The following is a 27347-nucleotide window of genomic DNA, read 5'->3' as shown; positions in this document are numbered from 1 at the left end:
GATCTGAGCAGGTGTAGCATCATTGATGATACACCTGATCAGCATTTTATGAACAAAGGGTTCATAAAATAAAACAGAAGTTGTAATGAGGGACATTTTGCTGAATTGATATGTTGCAGAAACATCTTGTTCTGAAAACTGAATCTGTCTCTAGATTATTGTTTTTTTAATGGTTGAAAAGTTGAGCCACTGCAAAATGAAATGTATAAAATGTTAAATACTGAAGATGTTCAAATGTCAGGAACCTTTAAAAAAAAAAACCTTGCGTGGTTGTGAATTCCTGGTATCTCTGAATACACTATTCCCAGTGAAACTAATGTATGTTCTTTCCTAATATATAACATAGTTACATTCCACAAGCCATTTATTTTAAAATAGTTTTGTTGATCTTAATAGATTTCTAGGGAAAGCACTTCATTATTATTATTTACTTGTTAGCAATGAATTTATTTTAGAAAATATGTTTTTAGAACAAGCTAAGGGATTCATCCATTTGTGCTTCCTCCCACCTTTCCCACTTTTATAGTTCCCACTTCATGGTGGGTAAGCTAGTTACAAATGGTTTGTTATCTATCTTTTAGAAATAATAGGAATTTTCTGTTCTTAATGCAACAAAGACAAAATGTTACAGTACAATGTTTGCCCCAAAGATGCTGGCTGAAGATGAGAAATATGAATTTGTCTCCCCTATTGTGAGTAAAATAGAGTCACAATCATCCATCATGGATCCATTCACTTTGTAAGGGAATTGTTTAAAATGGCAAAATCTATGCTTACATATCAGGAAAGCAGGCAGCATAGAGATTCTTTAGGTTTGCCATCTATTTATCTGGTATAGTTCTGATTAGTAGCATTCAAGTTGATATGTGAAATGGAGAGATAACTTTATTTATTTATTTGTTTATTTGTTTGTTTGTTTGTTTTGTCCAATACACAATAATACACAATGAGGGTTATAGAGGATATAATCAGGTAGAATGTATTAAAGGGGGAGTAGAGGAGAAAATAAAGGAGTAAAATATAACTATGAGAGAATAGCAGAAAAAAAGATATAAGTATAGAAGAGAAGATATAGGAGATTTAGGAGAGACAATGGGACAGGGGATGGTAGGCACTCTGGTGCATTTATGTACTGACCCTTACTGACCTCTTAGGAACTTGGTGAGGTCAACTGTGGATAGTCTAAGGGTAAAGTGTTGGGGGTTAGAGGATGATCCTACAGAGTCCGGTAGTGAATTCACACTTCGACAACTCGATTACTAAAGTCGTATTTTTTACAGTCAAGTTTGGAGCGGTTAATATTAAGCTTGAATCTGTTGTGGGTTCTTGTGTTGTTGTGGTTGAAGCTGAAGTAGTCTTTGACAGGCAGGACATTGCAACATATGATCTTGTGGGCAATACTTAGATCATGTTTGAGGCGTCTTAGTTCTAAGCTTTCTAGATCCAGGGTTGTAAGTCTAGTTTTTTAGGATTTTATTTTATTTATTTATTTATTACTTAGATTTGTATGCCGCCCCTCTCCGAAGACGGATGTTCTATTACGGGTAGAGGAGTGAAGAGCTCTTCTAGTGACATTAATTTCTGACATTAATACCCTCGAAAATGTCCAGAGACACTTGTCTCTGGACATTTTCGAGGGTATTAATGTCAGAAATGCAATATGGGTTCCAAACAGATGAGCTATATTCTAGGAGAATATTCTTGGGAGATCAACACTATGAAAAGCTAGATAAGCAGATTTCTTGAATATTGCAGGTTTTTACCTAGAAAACCTTAAAATGTCTCTGGTCAAAGTATCTGAATGAGTCGGGCCTCTCTTATGAATGTATTCATAATTTATTTTCTTTGCCAATTTCTGAGGCATATTCCACCACTAAGAAAAATTAGGAGCATAAGAGAGATTCTTATATAGCATCCAAACTATGAACTTTACACCAGCTTCATTCATCCCTGATGAGTTTTTGATAAGTAGAACTATGAATACTTCAAGATTATGATGTCCTCTGATGAATTATATTGCTTCAGTTTGTTTTAACTAAGATATAGACAGATAAGTCTGAAGGTCAATGAATTTAGTACTTCACTCAACAATAGCTAAACTAAATGATGAATCCTAAATTCATAATTTTTATACTAAACGTATCATTCATCTGAGAATCTAAGAAGTATTAAAATCACCATTTCAAAGCAAGGTAATTATTAATAACCTCAATATATGCTCATTTTTCATCATTCCTTTGTTTATTATGCTGTTGTAATAAAGAAAAAGAATAATAGTGTAGATATCAAAGCATCTTAACACTAGTTTGAGATAAGTAGTTTTTTGAAAATAAAAATAATCAATTCATCCATTTCCTTATTTCCTCAGGAAATTAGTTATTTCCAATTTCCTGGAGAATTATTGATGAGAATGTTGAAAATGTTGATTCTGCCTCTGGTTGTTTCAAGGTAAGTTAGCCTATATCAGTTCAACTGCTTATTATATAGGGTGGGGGTTTTTTTTAGATGATTCATTCCAAATAACATTGTGTGAATATAATTTTGGCAGAAACAGTGACTAGCTTTCTTGTTTAATCCAAATAATATATACTTAGAGGAACATAAAGCAAAAGAGGTGGTGTAGAGAAAGGTGATAATTTTTCCTAATTGTTTGATATCAACCATTCATGATTAAAATGATTTCTTTTTTTAATATATATTTCCTCTTAAATGTGTAAGCTTTTAAAATCACAATGGCTACATATGTAATCAATGCATTAAGTAGAGATATATTTTAGCTACAATTCATTGAGCTGAAAGTTATAAATTAACACAGTGTTTCCCAACCTTGGCAACTTGAAGAGGTCTGGACTTCAAGTTGCCAAGGTTGGGAAACACTGAATTAACATATATGATTATTCCAGTAGGGAACAACTCACTGGCTGCATGCAACTTCCAAAGCACATATATTCATTAGGTCTCTGGGAATCCATGTAAGAATTATATTAAAATGGGGCTACAAAGGATTTATTTATTTATTTGTTTGTTTGTTTGTTTGTTTGTTTATTTATTAGATTTGTATGCCGCCCCTCTCCGTAGATTCAGGGCGGCTCACAGCAATAACAAAACAATGAATGACAAATCTAATATTTAATATTTAACTAATATTTAATATTTAACTAAAAACCCCTTATTAAAAAAGCAAAGCATATGCACAAACATACCATGCATAAATTGTATAGACCTGGGGGGAAGGGGATATCTCAATTTCCCCATGCCTGATGACAGAGGTGGGTTTCAAGGAGCTTACGAAAGGCAAGGAGAGTGGGGGCAATTCTGATCTCCGGGGGGAGCTGGTTCCAGAGGGTCGGGGACGCCACAGAGAAGGCTCTTCCCCTGGGTCCCGCCAAACGACATTGTTTAGTCGACGGGACCCGGAGAAGGCCAACTCTGTGGGACCTAACTGGTCGTTGGGATTCGTGTGGCAGAAGGCGGTCCTGGAGGTATTCTGGTCCGATGCCATGAAGGGCTTTATAGGTCATAACCAACACTTTGAATTGTGACTGGAAACTGATCAGCAGCCAATGCAGACTGCAGAGTGTTGGTGTAACATGGGCATACCTAGGGAAGCCCATGATTGCTCTCGCAGCTGCATTCTGCACGATCTGAAGTTTCCGAACACTTTTCAAAGGTAGCCCCATGTAGAGAGCGTTACAGTAGTCGAACCTTGAGGTGATGTGGGCATGAGTGACTGTGAGCAACATAAGAAAATATTATTTTACTGAAAGAGTGGTAGATGCTTGGAACAAATTTCCAGCAGGCGTGGTTGGTAAATCCATAGTAACTGAATTTAAACATTCCTGGGATAAACATATATTCATCCTAAAATGAAATTGCGGAAATAGTATAAAGGCAGACTAGATGGGCCATGAGGTCTTTTTCTGCTGTCAATCTTCTATGTATCGATGTTGTTTCTATGTTACTTATTTTAAATCCTAGAAAAATATTTTAAAAATTGACATTGCTTTTTAAAAATATTATAAAATATCTCTTTTTAAGAATTTGTACAAAAGAGAGATTACTATATTTACAGATGACTTTTTTAAAAAAAAAGTCATTAATTTTTCTACCAGTATGTTCAAAAATACGTTTATAGTTTTATTTATTTATTTATTTATTTATTTATTATTTAGATTTGTATGCCGCCCCTCTCCGCAGACTCGGGGCGGCTCACAACAAAATACGGCACATCATAACAAATCCAAATAGCTTTAAAAACATTTAGAAATATTTAAAAGGAACCCCATTTACTAGCAAACACACACACAAACATACCATGTATAAATTAAACATGCCCGGGGGAGGTGTTTCAGTTCCCCCATGCCTGACGGCAAAGGTGGGTTTTAAGGAGTTTACGGAAGGCAGGGAGAGTAGGGGCAGTCCTAATCTCTGGGGGGAGTTGGTTCCAGAGAGTCGGGGCCACCACAGAGAAGGCTCTGTCCCTGGGGCCCGCCAACTGACATTGTTTAGTTGACGGGACCCGGAGAAGGCCCTAAATGTTTTATACATTTAGGCTGTTTTATTGGTCAAGTCTAAAGTTTATAAGGACTGGCACATACTTGTTGTCATTCCTCAGTGGTTTTAGTCTTATACCCACTTTTCTCAGAGTAGGTGACTGAATTTGGTGGGACTTACTTTTGGATAGGTCTTTCTAGGGATGTGGGATAGTAGGCACAAGCCATGTTTAAGTGAGAAATGTTACTGTTTCTCTTGCATAAAATGTGCGAGGAAATATTATTCCACAATTCTAATGGCAACATATTATCTCCTCCTCCTCCTCCTCCTCCTCCTCCCATTTTCCCTTCCCCCTCTCCCCTTCCCCATGCTAACTTTCCCCTTTCCCCTTTCCCCTTCCTTCTTCTCCTTCTCCTTATTCCTCCTCTTGGCTTTTGTAAATTGGTTTTACCTACAAATATGCAAGGAGAATACAGGTGAAACTTGAAAAATTAGAATATTGTGCAAACATTCATTTACTTCAGTATTGTAACTTAAAAGGTGAAACTTAATATATGAAATATATTCATAACATGCAAGGCAAGATAGTTCAAGCCATGATTTGTCATAATTGTGATGATTATGGGGTACAATTCATGAAAACCCCAAATCCCCCACTTCATAAAATTAGACTATTATAGTTATAGTTTATTAGATTTGTATGCCGCCCCTCTCCGAAGACTCGCATATTACATGCGATCAATAAAAAAAGGATTGTACATAGAACAATCTTCTGCATTGTTCGGTCTCGTGTCTTTCATCTTTCCCTTGGCAATGCCCCATAGATTCTCGATGGGGTTCAGGCCAGGCAAGTTTGTTGGCCAATCAAGGGCAGTAATCCCATGGTAATTGAACCACGTTTTGGTGCTTTTGGCAGTGTGGGCAGGTGCCAAGTCCTCTTGGAAAATTTAAGTCACCATCCCCATAGAGCTCGTATGTGACTGGAAGCATGAAGTGCTCCAAAATCTCCTGGTAGCTGGCTGCATTGACCCTGGACTTAACAAAGCATAATGGACCAACACCAGCAGAGGACATGGCTCCCCAAATCAACACAGACTGTGGAAACCTTACCCTGGACCTCAAGCATCTTGCAATGTGTGCCTCTCCATTCTTCCTCCATATTCTGGATCCTTTGTTTCCAAATGAGATGCAAAGGTTTCCACAGTCTGTGTTGATTTGGGGAGCCATTTTAGTTACATTACTGAAATAAATGAACGTTTGCACGATATTCTAATTTTTTGAGTTTTACCTTTAATTGAAGCAAGGCTGAAGCAGATAGCCATCACTACTAGAGATGATTAGTTAATTTTGATTCCAAAACTGTACCCTAGTCCTAGAATACTCTAAGTCAGTGTTTTTTAAATTTGGCAACTTTAGGATGTGTGAACTTCAACTTCCGCATGCTGGCTAAGGAATTCTAGAAGTCCATACAATTTAAAATGGCCAAGTTTGAAAACAAAAACACTGCTCTAAGCTCTCTACCTGCCAACTGCGTTTCAGTGGCCTTTTGTTTCTTATGTAGAAAGCAGTCATTTTTCTGAACTCTTCCTATGGTTGCATATAATACATATAATAATATATATAATTATATAAATAAATAAATAGATATGCCTTCGGATCACATCTATGGGTTTCAATGGCTACCAATTTTTTTACTATCACACTGTGGGCGTGGCTTATGCAGGATGCCCTGCATTTTCTTCCAACATCTTTCAGTACAAATTGGGTGCTCTGAATTATGGTAATGTTGAAAAGAGATCACTTTTGATTTTTCCGTGATGGACACGCAGGAGATGGCAAAAACCATACTTTTTAAAAGACATCGGGATGAAGATTGTTCTACTGCACTGGTTTTAGCACTCTCTGCTTTTTTAAATTTTTATTACTAAGTAACACTGCTATTGCAACTATTGCTTTGATGTTTTAGTGCTAATAAGTGATGTTTGAAATTAGGAACACAAAGTTTTCTGCTTGTTATTCTGTTGTTCTTCTATTGGATTCTGTTGTGAGTGCTTCTTGTCCACCTCTGGTAATGTCAGATTCTGAGGAGGATAAGCCATGCCCCTCTGAATAACCTGGTCCAGTGGGGTTACCAGCTGATGCAGAGAGTGAGAGTGAGGGAGAAAGTGATGTGGATGAACCTGAGGAACCACCAATGGGGGAGTAGTCCCAGTCGGAGGATGAAGCTTGCAGCCAGTGAAGGGCTACCAAAATTTTTACTACCACACTGTGGGCGTGGCTTATGTATTTTCTTTCAACAGCTTTCAGTGCAAATTGGGTGTTCTGGGGTGGAGTTCCATTTTTGCTACCCTACTGCATCTCCCCCCATCCGGGCAGTAGCCCACCCTGCTTGCAGCTTATTTCCTTGGAGGTTTGATGCCACTCTCAGCAAGTAAAAAAACAAAGGATTTTGGGAAATTTGGAGTAGGGCTTCAACGTTGCTTCATGGATGCTGTGTTAGAGTTGGGATGCTTGAAAATGCCTCCTGAAACCTGATTTCTGCCTTGCTAAGAACTCTTTGCCAAACGCTGCATGACTGTTAGAAATTTGGTGATTTTTCTCTTCTATGCTGCATTCCCTTTCTTATCTCGTTGGTATGCCATTAGGCTGAAGCTGGTGCCTTTCCCAGAACCTAATCTGATACCTTTAGCAGAGAAAAAATACTTCCTGAACACTCTAACAAACTGCCTTCAGCTTAATGCTTTGTTTCCCATTAAAAAGTGTGATTTAAAGCTTAAAAGAGTGGGTTTTAGTCGATGGTTTCGCTCCAAAAGCCCAGGAACGGAACAGATTCCATTCAAACCTTATTGCTTATTGAAAGTGCTTCTTTCCTCTTAAAATAGAAATGTAAAACATATATGATATTAAAAATACTTGTTTTCTATTAAGACAGGGCTGCCAAATTCACAGCCCTTGGGCCAGATGTGCCCACACCTGGTTTAGCGAACGGGGAAAAGGTTGTGATATGATACCACTGAGACAACATTAATTTGACACCCCTGTATTAGGACATACCATATTTTTTGGAGTATAAGACACGCTGGAGTATAAGACGCATCTTAGTTTTGGGGGAGAAAAATAAGGGGGGGAAATCTACCTACCAAGTAGTAAGTTGGCTAGTGTCCTTAGTTATTTTATCCCCTGGTTAGGACTGAAAAAACATTTTTGGTGGGAGTAGCAATGGAAACAAGCCTGCAAATACTTAGTGTTGGAAAAAAACTTCTTTGGAGGGAGTAGTAATGAAAAAAATCCTGCAAGCTGGAAAGATTGTTAGCACCTCATTAGGGCTGAAAAAACCTTTTTCAGAGGGAGTAGCAATGAAAACAAGCCTGCAAGCCAGGAACAGCCGGGGAGATCATTAGCACCTTGTTAAGGTTGGGGAAAAAAGTTTTGAAAAAGCTACATTTGGAGTATAAGATGCACCCAAATTTTCAGCCTCTTTTAGGGGGGGAAGGGGCGTCTTATACTCCGAAAAATACGATATATACAAACTGTTATTAAAATATGACACAGAAACAGAACAGTCAAATATAGAGTAGGATTTTTACAGGGAAAAAAGTATTGTAAGGACTATAATCAAAAAACACTTTAAATGTTTCTAAACATGCTGTTACAATTATCAGTAAGGGAAATTGAAATCATATATTTCTAACTATGTTTTTATTGTTTTTTCCTGTTTTTACTTTCTTTTTGTTACAGTATATGATTATTGTATATGCATTTATCTTTGGAATAGTGCTAAATAATGATGATATTAACATTTTGTTCAGAATGATACAGACATTTTTAGTATTCTGATGAAATAGACTCCGTTCTATACAATCAAATTGGTTAAATACTGAACTTTAATTTTTGTGGCCATTGAAAACTACTCGTTTATTTACTGACATATAACATTTTATTTATTTTTCTTCTTTTTGTAATTATTTATGCTGCTTTTAAAGCAAAAACAAAAGATATTCCAGGCACATTAGGAAAAACACACGAGAGTCTTTAAAGAGCATTTTAAGTCCATCTTTAATAGCAGCTTGCAATTCCACCTATATTATTTACAGAGTTTTAGGATTTAGGCTAGCCAAATGCTAAAATTCTTATATAATCATCTGAGCTATACCAACATTATGCTGAAATAGACCATAAAATCCAACATAATGCCACATATTCAGAAACTGCCTTGGGCAGGATACATTTCCCCAAAGTTTAATACAGAACTTTTGGTCCATTAAGAAGGCCTTTTTAAAGTTTGACTTATTTATCTTGGGTTGTTGTTTTTTTCAATGGAATTCCATTATTATTATTATTATTTTTAAATGTTATTTTGGTTCATAGTTGTGTTCCAGTGTAATTTTCTTATAATTTTTATTTCTTCCAATGGCTTTAGGTCATTTCACAATTTCCTTTCTTCTGTGGGAGTTTTGTAATTGTGAGAAACAGCATAGCCTACTATTCAAAATTGCACAATTGCAAAAATGTTCATGCATTATCAGACTTAAAATTAACAACAATCTTAAAATTTCTACGTTAATTCACTTATACTGTAGTTGTAGCATTTTATTTTTTGCTTGCTTGCTTTCCACTACAGTATATACCGCGATGCTTAAAAGTTGATGAACCTTTTGAACTTTCAATATTTCTGTATAAATATGAACTAAAATGTGATATGTTCTCTAACAAGTAAAATAAAATAAAATTTCATATCTTATAAAAATATAAAATTTTATTATATTTTATATTTTATTTTATAATAAAATAAAATTAAAATAAAAGTCCTAAATCCCCCCTCTCAAAATGAGTCAAAACATTATATAGTACTTGTTTATTGCAGAAAATTGTGTGTGTGTGTGTGTGTGTGTGTGTGTGTGTGTGTGTGTGTAGGTAAGTGTGTGTCCGCCCGAGCACAAAGCCGAAAGCACGAGCCCGAAGATGACGAGTGGGACCTTGTCAAAATGTCACCAGGAATCTCTGAAACTTTCACGGGAAGAAACCTGAAAATGCCAAGACCTACATACCTGTACCCATGAAAATCTACAAAAACATGCATACATACATATAATATATATAATTATAATGTATGTATAATATATAATGTATGTATGAACTACATACATACATACATACATACATACATACATACATACATATATACATACATACATATTTGTTTTTGAAGATTTTCACAGGTACAGGTCTGAAGGTCTTGGCATATTCGGGTTTCTTCCCATGTAACTTTCAGAGATTCCTGGTGATGTTTCGATGTGGTTTCACTCATCATCTTCAGGCTGTTGCTTTTGTCTTTGTGCTAGGATAAACAAAGCATGATCTGAGCTGCCTTCCCTCTATAAATACATTCTGTGTTAGCAAATACTTCAGAAGAGAAGGATTTAGGGGTAGTGATTTCTGACAGTCTCAAAATGGGTGAACAGTGCAGTCAGGTGGTAGGGAAAGCAAGTAGGATGCTTGGCTGCATAGCTAGAGGTATAACAAGCAGGAAGAGGGAGATTATGATCCCGCTATATAGAGTGCTGGTGAGACCACATTTGGAATACTGTGTTCAGTTCTGGAGACCTCACCTACAAAAAGATATTGACAAAATTGAACAGGTCCAAAGACGGGCTACAAGAATGGTGGAAGGTCTTAAGCATAAAACGTATCAGGAAAGACTTAATGAACTCAATCTGTATAGTCTGGAGGACAGAAGGAAAAGGGGGGACATGATCGAAACATTTAAATATATTAAAGGGTTAAATAAGGTCCAGGAGGGAAGTGTTTTTAATAGGAAAGTATACACAAGAACAAGGGGACACAATCTGAAGTTAGTTGGGGGAAAGATCAAGAGCAACGTGAGAAAATATTATTTTACTGAAAGAGTAGTAGATCCTTGGAACAAACTTCCAGCAGACGTGGTAGATAAATCCACCGTAACTGAATTTAAACATGTCTGGGATAAACATATATCCATCCTAAGATAAAATACAGAAAATAGTATAAGGGCAGACTCGATGGGCCATGAGGTCTTTTTCTGCCGTCAGACTTCTATGTTTCTATGTTTCTATGTTTCTAAATACTGGTGGGTGTGGAGTGCTGGCTCAACTGCTGCAGGTTGTGTTGAGACTTCACCAATTAACCTGGAAGTTTCAACATAGCTTGCAGCAGCTGAGCCAGCACTCCACACACTCACTCACTCACTCACACACACACACACACACACACACACACACACACCCCAGTGTTTATAGAGGGAAGGCAGCTCGGATCACGTATATATATTTTTGATAAGAGCCTATCTATGGAACTGTGGTTTGTTAGGAAAAAGGAAATATTTAAGCTATCCTTTCACCATAACTTTATTTATTTTGTGCTTTCAAGTCAGTGTTGACTCCTGAAACAGCCTGAACTACTTTGAATATAAATGTTCTGAACATACAATGATACTGGTACCACAGCAATTGTTGTGTTGGGAGATGCTTTCCCCAATCTCTTTAACCATGATTTCATGATTGCATGTTGAGATAGTGATTGTAAAAGCAGAGTAAAAAAAATAGTCCTAAGCAGTGCAAATCTAATACAAATCTAATAAATAATAATAATAATAAAGAAGTACTACATTTCTTTCCAAAGTAGGTAGTGAAGCTGGAGTGAAATGAAGAATTTGGTTTATTTATTCATTGGATTTTTTAAACAAGCACAATCTTAGGATTCTTAGATCTATCTAGAATTTAAAACATTCACAATGCAACAACACAAAGTAGTAAAAACATGATCATAAACTTAATTTAAACCAGCAGCATTCCAATGAAGAGTTAACCATTTATGGGTCTTAACTAATTACTATAATTAAAAGCCCTCTGGAAAAGCTCCATTTTGACCAATTTTCAAAAGACTACAATAGTTACTGTGGAACAAGTGATCACCTGTTTTCCTTCAGCAAAATACTAGCTGACAGAGGCTTAAGATATACAGTGAACCCTCGATCATCGCGAGGGTTCCGTTCCAGGACCCCACGCGATGATCGATTTTTAGCGAAGTAGCGGTGCGGAAGTAAAAACACCATCTGCGCGTGCGCAGATGGTGTTTTTGCTTCCACTGCCGCCCGCCCTTCGCCCGCCCACCCTGTTGCTCGCGCCCGCCCACCCCGTTGCTCACGCTGTTGCTGGGGCCGCTTCCCAGCTGGGGAGCCGAGCTAGGGAGTCCCCACCGCGCGCGCGTTGCTGGGGAAAGCGCGCACGCTTGGGGACATCGCAGCTCCGCTCCCCAGCTGGGAAGCGGAGCTAGGGAGTCCCCAAGCGCACGCGCTTTCCCCAGCAACGCGCGCGCGGTGGGGACTCCCTAGCTCGGCTCCCCAGCTGGGGAGCGGAGCTGCGATGTCCCCAAGCGCGCGGGCACCGCCCGCCCGCCCACGCTGTTGCTGGGGCCGCTTCCCAGCTGGGGAGCCGAGCTAGGGAGTCCCCACCGCGCGCGCGTTGCTGGGGAAAGCGCGCGCGCTTGGGGACATCGCAGCTCCGCTCCCCAGCTGGGAAGCAGAGCTAGGGAGTCCCCAAGCGCGCGCGCTTTCCCCAGCAACGCGCGCGCGGTGGGGACTCCCTAGCTCGGCTCCCCAGCTGGGGAGCGGAGCTGCGATGTCCCCAAGCGCGCGCGCTTTCCCCAGCAACGCGCGCGCGGTGGGGACTCCCTAGCTCGGCTCCCCAGCTGGGGAGCGGAGCTGCGATGTCCCCAAGCGCGCGCGCTTTCCCCAGCAACGCGCGCGCGGTGGGGACTCTTTAGCTCGGCTCCCCAGCTGGGGAGCGGAGCTGCGATGTCCCCAAGCGCGCGCGCTTTCCCCAGCAACGCGCGCGCGGTGGGGACTCCCTAGCTCGGCTCCCCAGCTGGGGAGCGGAGCTGCGATGTCCCCAAGCGCGCGCGCTTTCCCCAGCAACGCGCGTGCGGTGGGGACTCCCTAGCTCGGCTCCCCAGCTGGGGAGCGGAGCTGCGATGTCCCCAAGCGTGCGGGCACCGCCCGCCCGCCCACGCTGTTGCTGGGGCCGCTTCCCAGCTGGGGAGCCGAGCTGGGGTGTCCCCGCGCGTGCCGCCCGCCCGCCCACGCCGTTGCTCGCGCCGCCGCTGGGGTCTTACGGGGGCAAGAGGGGGAAGACCCAGGGAAGCCTCTGCCCGGCGGGGAAACTCCACCATCTACGCATGCGTGGAAGGGCACGCATGCGCAGATGGTGGAGTTTACTTCCGGGTTGAAAACTCGCGAAATAGCCCTTTCGCGATCCTTGAGGACGCGAAACTCGAGGGTTCACTGTATAACGTTTGCTTTGTTTTTCCAAGTGACTGCTTTGAAGTGGGGTGGCTTCCTTGAGCCTAGAACAGAGGTCTTCAAACCTGGCAACTTTAAGACTTGTGAACTTTAACTCCCAGAATTCTGGGAGTTAGAGTCCACAAGTCCTAAAGTTGCCAGATTTGGGGACCCCTGGCCTAGAACATTGGAAGCAGAAGTAAGAAAAGGGACCACCCAGAAACTTCAAGTTTGCCAAGAAAAGTTCAGAAACAAGATGACTTGGCTCTTGAAATACCATATTTTTCAGAGTATAAGATGCACCGGAATATAAGAAACACCTTAGTTTTGGGGAGGAAAATAGGGAAAAGAATCTGCTTACCAGATATTCATCTGGCTAGCGTCCTTAGTCTGGTCAGCTTCAGCACATTATTTTATCTCCTGGTTAGGGTTTAAAAAAAACCTTATTCGGAAAGAGTAACAATGAAAGAACTTGCAATCCAATGAGAGCTGGGAACCTCATTATCACCTGGAAAGAAATATCCCGAGCAAGTAGAGCAGCAGTGGGCTATGAGCCGGAACGCTAAATTGTGCTCACCGCCAAGGCTCGTAAGTTCTTGTAGGACCAGCGCGATTTTGCTGCTGCACCTGTGGAGGTAGCAAAATCGCGCACGGAGCCACAAGTAAAACCTTCCTAAAACACGGGTGCAATTTTGCTACCTCCACAGGTGCAGCATCAAAATCGCGCTGGTCCCACAAGAACTTACAAGCCGTGGCAGCGAGCGCAATTTAGTGTTACGGCTCGTAGCCCATCGCTGAAGTAGAGCAATGGAAAACCCCCCACAAAGACTTAGGGCTTGGAAAACATTCTTTGCAAGAGTAACAATGAAAGAGCTTGCAAGCTGAGAACACCTGGTTAGGGCTGGAAAGCACCTGGTTAGGGCTGGAAAGAAACATTCTGAGCAAATAGAGCAATCAAAAAACCCTGCAAAGACTTAGGGTTATGAAAACATTCTTCGCAGAGAGTAACAATGAAAGAGCTTGCAAGCTGGGAACATTGTTAGCACCTGGTTCTGGATGGAAAGAAACTTATTCAGAGCAAGTTAGAGCAATGGAAAAAATCTTGCAAAGATGTAGAACTTGGAAAACACTCTTCACAAAGAATAACACTGAAAGAACCTGCAAGGTAAGAGCTGGGAAGATTGCTAGCACCTAGTTAGGGATGGAAAAGAAAGCTTTGAAAAAAGCTACATTCAGAGTATAAGATGCACCCTAATTATCAGTCCCTTTTAGGGAGGAAAAAGGTGCATCTTATACTCTGAAAAATACGGTCATCATCTTGTCAGACAGGCCCAGAGCCAGAGCTGAATGATATTGTGGAACTGCCTTTTTTCATGGATGGACTCCTTTAGCTGGCTTTCCCTATTTACTCCAAGTTGTTGTTTTATTTTGCTTTTTGTTTGTTTGTTTTGGTCTGTTTAAAATATGATTGATCACAGCTGTGTCACGGCTCAAACCATCCTTGCACCCAAGAAACAGTTTCATCTGCCTGTTGGGAGTTCTCTGATCAGGATCAGAAGCCTAGGCTATAAACCATTATTCCAGGCTCCACATTCCAATTATAACTATAATTTCAATTTATTCATGCACAGTTTCCCATATACAATGTTACCTCTACTTAAGAACGCCTCTAGTTAAGAACTTTTCTAGATAAAAATCGGGTGTTCAATATTTTTTTGCCTCTTCTTAAGAACCATTTTCGACTTAAGAACCCGAGCCTGGAAAAATTTCCCAGGAAATTTGAGGGCGGCAGGAAGGCTCGGCCAGTTTCCTGCCATTCCCCCTGGGTTTCTCTTTCTGCTGCAGTGTATGGGAGGTGCGTGGTCCTCCTCGCTGCCTCAGAGTCCCTCTTTTTATTTTAAGCCTTGAAATTTTGGATTTTTTTGATTCACCTCACCTTCTTCCTTCGGCAGTGACTGTCTTCCTTCTCTTCTTCCTCCTCCTCCTCCCACCCAAATTCCGAGCTTTTATTTCTTTCCGAATAGGTTTGCATACCTTATTTGCTTTTACATTGATTCCTATAGGAAAAATTGCTTCTACTTAAGAACTTTTCTACTTAAGAATCTGGTCACGGAATGAATTAGGTTTTTAAGTAGAGGTACCACTGTATTTATCTTTGTGTAGGCATTAAAGTGGCCTGTGTTTATGACTCCTTGCATTGTTGGCCAGCATCAGGGATGGTTCCTCCCAGTTCAGATCAGTTTCCCTGAACCAGCACTGACCAATCCAGTTTGTGATGTCATGATGACATCACCAAACTGGATTGGTCGGTGCCAGTCTGTGGGTGCCACCATCTTAAAAAAAAAACAATTATATTTTTAAAAAATTTCCTTCTGAGAATGTGCATAAGCTGAATTCAGGCACTGTGCATGCAGTTGCTGTTCTGCCTGGCATGACAGCTGAGCAGTAATTAAGGTCAAAGTAAAACACACAGACTGGAGTTTCAGAAACACAAAAATATATTTCATTAACATGTTGGCTGAGAACTGCAATTACTTCAAGGCCAATAACAAATGTTCAAGCCCCCCACCCCAAGGTTTCTAAATAATGTCTCTGAATCTGAACTGGGCTAAAGCAAGGATACTCGTTATTTTTGCAATAGCTATATTCTTTCATAAAGCAATTTTCCAAAGGCTGGGTTTCTCCAGGAAAGCCGCGACGTTGGTTTAGAGAAAACTCTGGATCTGTTTCTCTTTCTCTGTTAAACCATGAACGATGACTCCTGCGTAGAACACTCCCACAAACCTCCCTTTTTATGCATGCTGCAGAATTCCCTATTACTCTCAGCTGTGATCAAGATCTCTCCTGCGTCTGCGCAATTGTTCCTGTCTCCCCCTAATCCTTCGCACACGCACATTCAGGATTGGATCATTAATCACCCCCTCCTCATCTGCCCCAGACAAGGCCCTAGCTGGGGGTTCCATAGACATTGCAGGGGCTTCCACCTCTATCTCTCCAGAACCTTCAGCTTCCATCTCTCCTTCCCCCTCACTGTCTGAATCCTCCGATAAACACACAGGTCTCCTATGCTCAGACAGACCCAGCTCATCTGACTCAAAATCTGTTATTATAGGAGCTGGCTGTGATTCAACCACAACACTCGCCATCTTTTTTTTTGGCTCATTATCATTATCATTATCATCATTGTCATCATCATCATCATCATCATCATTATCATTAACATCATCATTATTATTCTGTCAACACAACACAGCAAATGAGATCACTATGCTGGATTTCGTATTCCATCACCAGTCGGGCGCTTCCCAAGCACCTAGGACTGCGTGATGTCGCGGCGAATTATGTTTGCCGATCCCACTAAAGCGGCCTTTTGCAATTGACAGATGGAAATTTTGTCAATTCCGATGGTTTTCAAATGTCCGCTGAGACCATTTGGCACTGCGCCCAGCGTGCCAAGTACCACTGGGACCACTTTCACTGGCTTATGCCAGAGTTGTTGCAGCTCGATTTTTAGATCTTTGTATTTCACTAATTTCTCTAGCTGCTTCTCCTCAATTCTGCTGTCTCCTGGGATTGCAATGTCGATCCATACTTTCTTTTTCTCCACAATCAGGAGAAATAATAATAATAATAATAATAATAATAATAATAATAATAATAATTATTATTATTATTATTATTATTATTATTATTGGATTTTTCATTATTGCGCATGCATATGCACTGCATGCACACACTCATGAGCATAGTTCCCTCTAAGCTGAGCAGTGAGCAATCGCTCACTTAAAAATCATCATCAACTCAGAGTTTTCCAAACCTGCCCAGAAGCCGAGAGGGAAAGAGTGAGAGGGAAGGAGAGAAGAGAGGAAGAGAGGAAGAGAGAGAAACAGATAGAAAAAAGAGAGGAAGGAAAGGAAAAAAAAAAGAATGGGAGTAAGGAAGAGAGAAAGAAAATCAAAATCTAGTTTGAAACTAGCTCAACTATTTAAGTGGCATTTTGATATTGATAGAGTTGCCCTATTATGAGCTCACTGTTATAGACACATGGTACAGTATTTTATTTTGAAATTCTCTGAGGCAAAACAGGGTGGGTTTTTTATTTGTTTGTTTGTTTATTTATTTATTTATTATTTCTGTGCCGCCCAGTCCTGAGGGGACTGCCGCTCAGACACTATACTTTTCCACCCACCTCCCCAAAAAATTAGAGGGAACACTGCCTGTGGATGGAGATAAATGGACCCAATGGGCCTACCAGAGGTTTGGACTTCTGATAGGCCCATTGGGCCTGTTTTTTGCCATCCACAGACTCTGGAGGCTTTCCTGGAGAGGGCGAAAATGGCCTCCCCCAACCTCCGGAAGGCCAAAAATCAGTTGACCAGTGAACACATGCGTGCTGGAGCTGAGATAGAACAGCACCTAGCGTGTCCTCAGATACGGCTCCAGGTGCCACTTGTGGAATACATGCCATAGGTTCACCATAGTTTGGCGGGACCCAGGGGAAGAGCCTTCTCTGTGGCGGCCCCGACCCTTTGGAACCAACTCCCCCCAGATATCAGAGTTGCCCCCACCCTCCTAGCCTTTCGTAAGCTCCTTAAAACCCACCTCTGTCATCATTTATTTATTTATTTATTTATTTATTTATTTATTTAATATTTCTGTGCTGCCCAGTCCCAAAGGGACTGCCGCTCAGACACTATACTTTTCCGCCCACCCCAAAAAAAAAAATTAGAGGGAACACTGCTCATGAGGCATGCCCACACACTGCAGGGGTGCACGAACTAGCAGCGATGTAAGTTGCTACTCAACCCTGGTCAGCATCTATTGCTTTTTAAAGCATCTTTCTGCATTCATTTCAGCACAGCCTCCTATGCAGTGAAGGGCTACCAAACATTTTACTACCACACTGTGGGCATGGCTTATGCAGGACGCCCTGCATTTTCTTTCAACATCTTTCAGTGCAAATTGGATACTCTGAGGTGGAGCTCCATTTTCGCTACCCCATTGCGTTCCCCCCCCCTGTCCGGGCAGTAGCCCACCCCTGCTCCTACATTAATTTGACCTCCTATGAGTTTGCTTTCAAAAGAAATAAAAAATGCTCTAATTCTCATTTTGGAAAATATAAAATCTAGAGGCTGATGGCAGCAAGAGCCAAAATGACTACAATTGTCTAGTAAGCGGTAAAGTGTTTCATTCATTTCTTTATTTTGTTTCTATTTTATACTTCAAGGTTTGAAGCCTCTTTTGTTTGTTGAAACAAAGGCTGATATAAGAAAGGGATTAATTTCTTCCATATCAGTACACAGTTGAGTGTTGAAACATCCAGTTTTTATTTATGAGACAATTGCTAAACTGATAATTATGTTGTAACACAAGAGCTGGTATTTTCCAGTTCTGCCAACCCAAATTCAGGCTACATCTACTACTGCTAGCATTGTTTTAACAAAGAGGGCTCCAATTAATTTGTGGGAGGCTTTTACATAGGAAGCAATTACAAAGAGAAATTCAATGAAAATATTAATCAAGAGGTGAATGAATGAAAACAAGCCCGTATGCTGTAGCAACTGCTGGTTGGTAATGCTTGACCATTACTTCTTGACAGGATTAGTGTCTTTCTAATCACTCTAATCCCCTCTGATAGGTCCATCTATAATCCATCCATTTCAAAGCAATATCCAGATGGCTCTTGGTGGGGGATGGAACAGAACAAGCTGGAGAGGCATGAGCTGAATCGGTTTATGGTCAGCTCCTTATGTTTCCCTTTTCCAGATTTATTACATTTGAGACTCCCACCATTCAGAAATTGTGACAATGAATTAAGCAGAAAGCTATCAGCACAGATGTATTCAGATAAACCTAAATTCCATGTACATATCAGATTTGTGATTCGTTTAGCTGGTCTCCTTGCCACAATTCATAAAGAATGGAACCGTTGAAGACAATTGAATTTGTTGTGGTTAGCTCTGGCCCAGCTCCTGCCCCAAGGACTGTGGATGTGAGGGAGACTGTTATATCTGCCTGACGACCGGCAGCAAGGAAAGCCGCGGGGATTGGCGCCTTCTCCAAGGTGCTGATTGGCCGCGTTTACTAAGTAACAATGCAGGCGGGAGATTATGCTGTTCTGTATTGGTTGGCTCCTCAGCCTGTCTGCTGTATAAATGTTATGCTTTCTGCTGAAACTTTAAGTGTGTGTATCTGCCTGCTCTGGCACGAGTTCTCATAATAAACGGCCTGAATTATACGTGAGTTCCAGTTATTACATTTGGCGACGAAGGTGGGATTCCTACTATTGTGGGTAACTATACTTACCACAATGTCTACCCACGTATCTTTTCCCCCCTTTGATCCACAAGGGGAGACCTGGGACTCATACGTGGCCAGGTTTGACTGTTTTCTAATTGCAAATGGATTTTCAGAGATTTCCGGTGACCGTAAGAGGGCTTATTTCCTCGGATTTTGCGGCACGGAAATGTTCGAGACAGCTCGAGCATTGTTTGCCCCGGTTTCCATAAACAATGTGCCCTGGGACGAGTTTCTTAAAACTCTTCAAGATCATTATGCCCCGGCTCCCTCCCGTTGTGCTCGAAGGTATAAGTTCTACCAAAGGAATCAAGGTGAGGGGGAATCGATAAATGACTATGTAGCTGCTTTACGCAGGGCGGCTCTTTATTGTGAGTTTTTGGATTTGAACGATTACCTCCTTGATAGACTGGTATTTGGCATAAGAGATGGTCGCCTCAAGCGGCGTTTATTGGCCATCCAGGATTTATCCTTTCATACAGCTTTGTCAGAGCCCAGGGCATTTGAATTGTCCACACAATCTGTGGCAGCCATGGACTCCTCAGTCAATGTCACCTTGCCAAGTAGCCCTTCACCAGACAAGCCAGGGATGCCTACAGAAGCAGAGGGGGCATCGGCGCCTACTGAGGAGGAAGTTTGTCGGTTGACTGCGAGTCGTGGACGGGAGCAGCCTGCCACCCGGCCCCGGGCCCCACTGTCTCCTTGCCGTGGGTGCGGAGGGGGGCATCTCAGAATAAATTGCTCTTTCCGTGGCGCTTCTTGCTGGCGCTGTGGTGCAAAAGGGCATATCGCTAAGGTTTGCCGGTCCCGTAGATCTCCTCCGCCGGCTCAGAGGGAGCAAAAAGACTATTCTAACTCAGGCTCTCGGTGGCAGCGACGGTCCTCGTATTCTCGCCGGGAAGACTGCAATGCTATTTTTACTTCTCCGCGTTCGACTACAGCGTACGTGAGAAAGACGTCCTCCTCGGTGGACAAGATTTCCGTGTTTGTGCGCCTGGGCCACACTGTTTGCCCGATGCAAGTTGACACTGGATCCGCCCGATCCCTGGTGTCCTGGTCGACGGCAAAGCGATGTTTTCCCGCGCTACGGAAGTCTCAACTTCGGCCGTGTCAGCTCAACCTCAAGGACTATCAGGGAACTCAGATCCCTGTTGTGGGGGAGGGTACCTTTACTGTTCAATTTAAGGCTTTTACAGGCAAATTACCTTTAATTATCGTGAATGGGCCTTTTGCCAATTTGCTGGGTTTGGACTGGTTTACTGCTCTGGGATTATCTGTTACGGGAGTGAATGCAGTAAGGGAGGAGACGGGTTTTGACAGGTGGGCCAAGGAATTTCCCTCTGTGTTCGATTCCAGCCTGGGCTGTTACAAGGGCTCATTGATTTCTTTTAGCTTAGACCCTAATGTCCCAGCTGTCCGACTTAAACCCCGCCGTGTACCCATTCCTCTGAGGCCCAAAGTGGACGAAGAATTGGATAGATTAATTAGCCAAGGGGTTTTAGAACCTATTGACCAGGCAAAATGGGAAACCCCAGTGGTAATTGCGGTCAAGGGGGATGGGGGAATTCGCTTGTGCGGCGATTATAAATGTTCTATCAACCGGGCGCTTGCACATCATTCCTACCCCCTGCCAGTGGTGCAGCAGCTGCTCCACTCACTAGGGAAGGGCAGGTTGTTCGCAAGGCTGGATTTAACGCAAGCGTACCAGCAGTTACCTGTGGACCCCCAAACTGCTGAGGCGCAATCGATAATTACTCACCGGGGGGTGTTTAAGTGCAACCGACTTCAATTCGGGGTGTCGATTGCCCCTGGAATTTTCCAGGGGCTCATGGAGCGGTTGCTCTATGGAATTGGGGGAACTGTCCCCTATTTCGATGATGTATTGGTTTCTGGGGGGACGGTGGAGGAATTGGAAATGAGAACTAGACAGGTACTGTCTAAGTTTAGAGACGCTGGACTCAAGTTAAAGGCAAAAAAGTGTGTTTATGGGGTCCCGAGTGTGGAATTTTTAGGTTTCACAGTAGATGCTGAGGGAATCCACCCCACAAGTGATAAGACGAGGGCAATTAAGGAGGCGCCGAGGCCACAGTCAAAACAAGAGCTGCAAGCATTTTTGGGTTTATTAAATTTTTATGCCGTATTTTTGCCTCACAAGGCTTCGGTCGCTGAGCCGCTCCATAGGCTGCTGGATAAGGAAGCTGCTTGGCATTGGGGGCGGCGGGAAGAGTCGGCATTTTTGGCGGTAAAAGAAATTCTGACTTCCAACAGTGTACTTGCCCAGTATTCCCCAACGTTGCCTTTAATTCTTACATGCGACGCTTCACAGTTCGGCGTGGGGGCGGTGCTGAGCCATAAGTTGCCAGATGGGAAGGAGGCTCCATTGGCATTTTTCTCCCGCACTCTAGCTAAGGCAGAACGGAATTATGGGCATATCGATAAGGAGGCTTTGGCTCTGATCGCGGGGGTGCGGAAATTCCACAACTATCTGTATGGCCGGCACTTTGAGCTTGTCACGGACCATCAGCCTCTGTTAGGGTTACTAGCTGGGAATAGGCAGAGTCCGATTGTGCTGTCTCCGCGCATGTCGCGCTGGATAATATTTTTAGCCAATTATTGCTATACGTTGACTTACCGGCCGGGCCGCCACATTGCTCACGCGGATGCCTTGAGTAGATGTCCCCTTACGGAGCTCCTGTCAGATCCTGCTCCAGCCAGCACGGTTTTGGCCATTGGGAATGAGCCTGTTTTATTGGCAGCTCCGGAGGTAGCCAGGGAGACGGGAAAAGACTCAGTTTTGTCTAGGGTTAAGCAGTGGATTCTCCGAGGCTGGCCTGCCTCTTCTCCTGGGGAAGAATTTGCCCTATATTTTCGTAGTAAACTAGAGCTGTCAGTGGAAAGGGGTTGTGTGCTCCGTGGTAGTAGAGTAGTAATTCCCCCCAAGCAACGTGCACATGTACTGTCTGTGTTACACAAAGGACATCCCGGCATTGTCCGTATGAAAGGGCTTGCTAGGGACTATGTGTGGTGGCCTGGCATGGATAAGGAGATAGAACAGCGGGTGGCAGCTTGCCAGGTGTGCCAAGAGAGTAGGCCTCTTCCCCCCCGGGCGGAATCATTGAGTTGGGAGCCACCTGCGGGGCCATGGGCAAGGCTACACATTGATCTGGCCGGTCCTTTTATGGGCGAGAATTTTTTAATAGTCTTGGATGCCCACTCTAAGTGGTTAGAGGTGGCCCGCTTGAGGTCTACTCAGTCCATGGCTATTGTGACAGTTTTGGAAACATTGTTCGCGTCTCATGGGTTCCCTGACATACTTGTCTCGGACAATGGCCCTCAATTCACTTCTGTGGCTTTTGAGTCGTTTTTAGCAGCTGTGGGCATCAGACATGCCCTGGCATCGCCTTGGCATCCCGCCGGAAATGGGCAGGCGGAACGCATGGTACGCTCTGCCAAGGATGCCCTCAAACGGATGCCACAAGGGTCATGGCACCAGAGAGTCACGGAGTTGCTAATGGCTCAGCACTCCACGCCATGTGTGGCAACGGGTAAGACTCCGGCCGAATTGTTAATGGGCAGGAAGCTGAGGATTACCCTGGACAGGTTACATCCCTTATATGCCCCTGCTGCACAGTGGCCAGATCCAGCGGGAAGGAAAATAGAGGTTGGTGACAGGGTGTATGTGCGGGCATACGCAGGGGGGCAGAACTGGAAGCGGGCAACTATAAGCAGAGCATTGGGGCCTCGATCTTTTGAAACAATATTAAGGGATGGCAGGGTTTGGAAAAGGCACTTGGACCAAATCAGGGTGGACCGGGCAAAAGATCAGGAAATCACTGAGAGCGGGGAAGGGTTGCTGGAAAGAGAAGTGTTTCCATTACCACCCCAAGTCAGGGGACTGGGAAGTCCTGCCCCAGACATCTGTTCAGGAGTGGCTTCTCCACACAGGGAGTTAAGGGAAAGATTGACAGAGTTGGAGGCCAAGCCGGGGTGTCAGGAAGAGCTCAGACGCTCCAGCAGGATTTCAAAAAAACCCGCCTACCTGAAGGATTACGTTTGCTCCAGCCAAGAAGAAAGGAGTGTTATATCTGCCTGACGACCGGCAGCAAGGAAAGCCGCGGGGATTGGCGCCTTCTCCAAGGTGCTGATTGGCCGCGTTTACTAAGTAACAATGCAGGCGGGAGATTATGCTGTTCTGTATTGGTTGGCTCCTCAGCCTGTCTGCTGTATAAATGTTATGCTTTCTGCTGAAACTTTAAGTGTGTGTATCTGCCTGCTCTGGCACGAGTTCTCATAATAAACGGCCTGAATTATACGTGAGTTCCAGTTATTACAGAGACATCCACATGCTGCAGGCCTGTTTTGCCCCCGGTGGAATCTGCTGATGAAGGCTCCTCTGACCAAGAAGACATGAGTGACAGGGAGGAGGAGAGTGTGGCAGACAGCTGAGAAGGAGATCAATTATCTAGCTCCTCCTTGGATTCAGAACAAGAGTTAATGATACAGCCACGCATGCGGAGAGCGATGCATAGGCAACAACAACTGAGAGATTATTATCAAAGAAAATGAGGCCACCTGTGGTTGGGTGGGGCTATGGTAATTAGTGAGGCTGCTATAAATAGCAGCCTGTGGGTTTGGCCATTGTGGAGGATTATCTGATGGTTTGTTGTGTTTCATGACTGCTTTACTGACTTTGACTTTTTGTGTGCTGATTTTTCCCTGCTTTGAAACTACACCAGAACAAAGTGTGTTTCACTTTGTGAAAGAAGGACTTTGAATTGCCTGACAGCTGCAAGCTAAGTATCAAAGGACTGATAAGGGACTTGTATAAATTACCAGTTTGTTTGGAGACGAGTGCTCTTTGCTATACCAAAAGAGGGCTTAGCTTAAGTGAATTTTCATTATAAAGAACATTGTTTTGAATTTTCAAACGTGTGTGTGTCTGAAATTTGTACCTGTGAATTTTTGGGAGGATTTTACCAGAGAGCCCGACAGAACAGAATTAAGTTGTTTTAAGGATGGCTGCTCTGGAAAATGGTTCAAACTGACATTTGGAAGATATTATCCCCTGCCAAGTTCCAGATATTTAGCCTTGTGGAATAGACATGATTATTTAATAACTTCTTGCTAACCTATATGCTGAAAGTATTGAGCTTATCTTTATGAAGTCTTCTGTGGGTTCAGCTTCACTTCCATCTTTTCAATAAATACTTGAAACAAAATCAAAGCTGTGAGGCAATAGCGTCTACTTGACTTCCAGAGTTTAATGTAGATCATTTCTTCTTTATGCTAGTGTTGTCTGTGTGTAATTCTAGGACTGTAAGAAGTAAATTTTGTACTGTAGATAGTAGACAAAATTGCTATCTTTTGCAATAGGCTTCGTTATGTGTCTTTCTTCTTTTGTATAAAATACCTGTCATAAGAAGTGGCAGGCCTTAACTGATCTTGGAAAAGAGTAAATACAAGTTCATCAGGAAATTTCAGGATTGTAGAAAAGGCTAAGTAATTAAAAAAAAAAAAATCTCAGGAGCGGCTGGCCAAAACATTTGAAACTTCATAGAACTTTACGTCTTGTTGTTTGTTGTTTGTTTTGTTTTGTTTATGACCCATCTTTCCACAGGGTATCTCTGGGTGGCTTACAATCGTCTGACCTGTGGGGGGGGGGGCAGGATGGGGATGAGGTGGGATCTGTTGTTAGTCAATCTGTCACTTTCACTATGACGTTCCCCCATTGATGGCCCAAGCCAACTGGCAGAACCAGGTCTTTAGACCCTTACAAAAGGTCAGAGGGGCAAGATGTTCCAGAGGATAGATGAATTTGTCTAATCCTTTCCTGAATTTGTCTAATCCTCTCTTAAATCTATTTACAATGAGACAGATCACTTCTTCAGATGCCAGTAAATCCCATAGTTTAACTTAACAAAGGAAACAACTTGCCTTGTGCAGTGCTAGTTGCCACATCTGAGCTACAGTATACACTATGTCACTGGAAGTGTACGACTATCTAGTTTGCAAAGGAAGTTGAAAATATTTAATGCGGTTTATAATAGTAAATGTGAAATAAATACAGGAAGAGGACTTAGCAGAAGGAAGCTGGAGTATCAGATTTTCAACTAGTTTTAGCACAGGAGCAGTGAAGGACTGCAAAAGGTTTTACTACCATACTGTGGGCGTGGCTTGCCAGCCATGTGACCAGGTGGGAGTGGATTGAAGATCATCTGATTGGGGGGGTGGCTTAAAGGTCACGTGACTGGCTTAAAGGTGGCCAACTTATCATTCACGTCAACGGCTTGGATTAGAGTTAGGGTGCCTGGCCTCTCCTTGCCTCAAAGAGATACAATTTCCCTATTTACTATTACTGAACATCCAAAATATACTATTTAATTCTATGTATATATGCCATATATGTAGTACATACATATTACATACAGGCACATAAAAATATACATTATCTACTATATAAACTGTATGTGTATGTACACACACACACACAAGCATGCACAGCTCTTCTAAAATTATACACATTCAATCTCCTTTACTGCGATAGGAAAAACCCAGAGCCCAGAAGGTGGGGGGGAGGAATCAAAATTTTTCTGCCTGTTCTGCGTACCTGACCAAAATTTTTCTACCAGTTCTGCTTAGCTGACCGTACTCGTAGGAGCCCATCACTGCATAAGAGGTTCAGTAGAGAAAGCTCTAGAATGGGTTGGAAGTGAGGGGTGTGGAATTGTGAAGAAACCTTAACAGAAATTGTTACTTTTTAATATCAAATAAAGATTAATTTATCTTGGAATTCTTGTGGGATTTACACCTGAAGATTATTCCAGGTACTTCTTGATTTTTGACCACAATTGAACTCAAAATTGCTAAGCAAAACAGTTGTTAGGTGAGTTTTGCCTATTTTATGAGCTTTCTTCTCACACTCGTTAAGTGAATCACTGTAGTTGTTAAGTTAGTTTAGGAAGTTAGCACCCACCCCTCTTCTAGAAAAATGGAATGTTCTGGGAAATATTTAAAAAGCAGAATATTATATTTTCTCTAAAGGAGAGAGATGTTTCTAAAGACATAAACTCAGAGCCTCAGCTCCCTGGCTCCCCAACAGATATTTTAGTACCAACCTATTTACAAGACAAAGGCTGGGCCAGCTTATCTACAACACAAAAGACTTTCAGCTCCAGGGTGAGAAGAGAAGCCCTCATGTGCAGAAGAAAAAAAATCCAGAAAAAATGAACCCCCCCCCCCCCCAAAAAAAGATGGCTGTGCCCTCAGACCAACATTGATTTAATCAGTTCCTTAACATCATTGTGACAACTCCAGCAGGTCGCTACCAGTTCAGGCGAACCAGTCTGAACCATGAGGAACCCACCTCTGCTTGCAACTGAACGTGGATGAACATTTCTTCCAACATTAGTAAGACATTTGTTGATTGAATCTGGCTTCCCTATTGACTTTGCTGGCTCGACACTCAGAAAAAGTGATCACATGATCCCAGGGCTGTGAAGCTGACATAAGTAAAGGCCAGATGCTAAACAACCAAATGTTGTTATGTGACCATGGGGATGTTGCAACACTCATCGATGTCAAAAATGGGGAGAAGTCATTTTTTCAGTGCTTTTATAATTTTGACCACTAAAATAATGGTTGGTAGTTAAAGCCTACCTATAGTTTGGGGTGATGGAATGCTGATAACTAGTTTTCCATAATAATCTGTAACTAGTTCTAAAGTACTCAAGTTTGATTATCTCTCTGCTTAACTTGAATTACATTTTGCAATTGAACTTTATTTTTTTTTCTGTGTGTGTCTGTCTCTCTCTGTCTCTCTCCCTCTCCTTCTCTCTCTCTCCCTTCTGATCCTGTAAACTGGAAGGTTAGATTATAACATAGGAGAAACAGATTTATGTCCTTGGCAATTGAAATGGCCTAAACTGCTTTTTGGAAGAATTATGATTAATTTATCTGTTTTTAGGAACATTCAGTCTTTCTAACTTCCTTTTAAAAGAGGCTTTTGGGTTTCTTTCTTTTGGTTGTTTTGTTTAAACTGTAAATCTGCTACTTTTAATCCATTACAATAAGCAAAAAACCATGTTTGTTTTTTTAATAATCATTCCAGCATTGCCTTCTCTTAGTGATCAACTATCATTTTCTCATTACTTGAAAGAGTACTTTAATATTCTCAACATCTGGGAAGTTATATTGTAACTGTAATCATGGATAATTTTCTAGTATTTGATATTAATAAAGCTTC

The 27347-nt window shown here is 42.2% G+C and overlaps 1 protein-coding gene across 2 annotated transcripts in view; it reads left to right on the top strand.

Moving 5' to 3' along the window:
* SLC1A7 (solute carrier family 1 member 7) overlaps positions 1-27347 on the top strand; it is an 85767-nt gene that overhangs the window by 147 nt on the left and 58273 nt on the right. The window contains exon 2 of one of the 2 annotated variants that reach the window (XM_070745880.1): positions 2369-2448. In XM_070745880.1, the coding sequence (XP_070601981.1) occupies positions 2369-2448 (80 nt within the window). Of the gene's footprint in view, positions 1-2368; positions 2449-27347 lie in introns of those variants that run through there. The other variant, XM_070745881.1, reaches the window with a different exon arrangement.

This window comes from Erythrolamprus reginae, chromosome 3 (genome assembly GCF_031021105.1).
Source record: "Erythrolamprus reginae isolate rEryReg1 chromosome 3, rEryReg1.hap1, whole genome shotgun sequence".
Classification (NCBI taxonomy): domain Eukaryota; kingdom Metazoa; phylum Chordata; class Lepidosauria; order Squamata; family Dipsadidae; genus Erythrolamprus; species Erythrolamprus reginae.
Note: the sequence above shows the minus strand (reverse complement) of the source record. Positions and strands in the feature narration are given on the sequence as shown.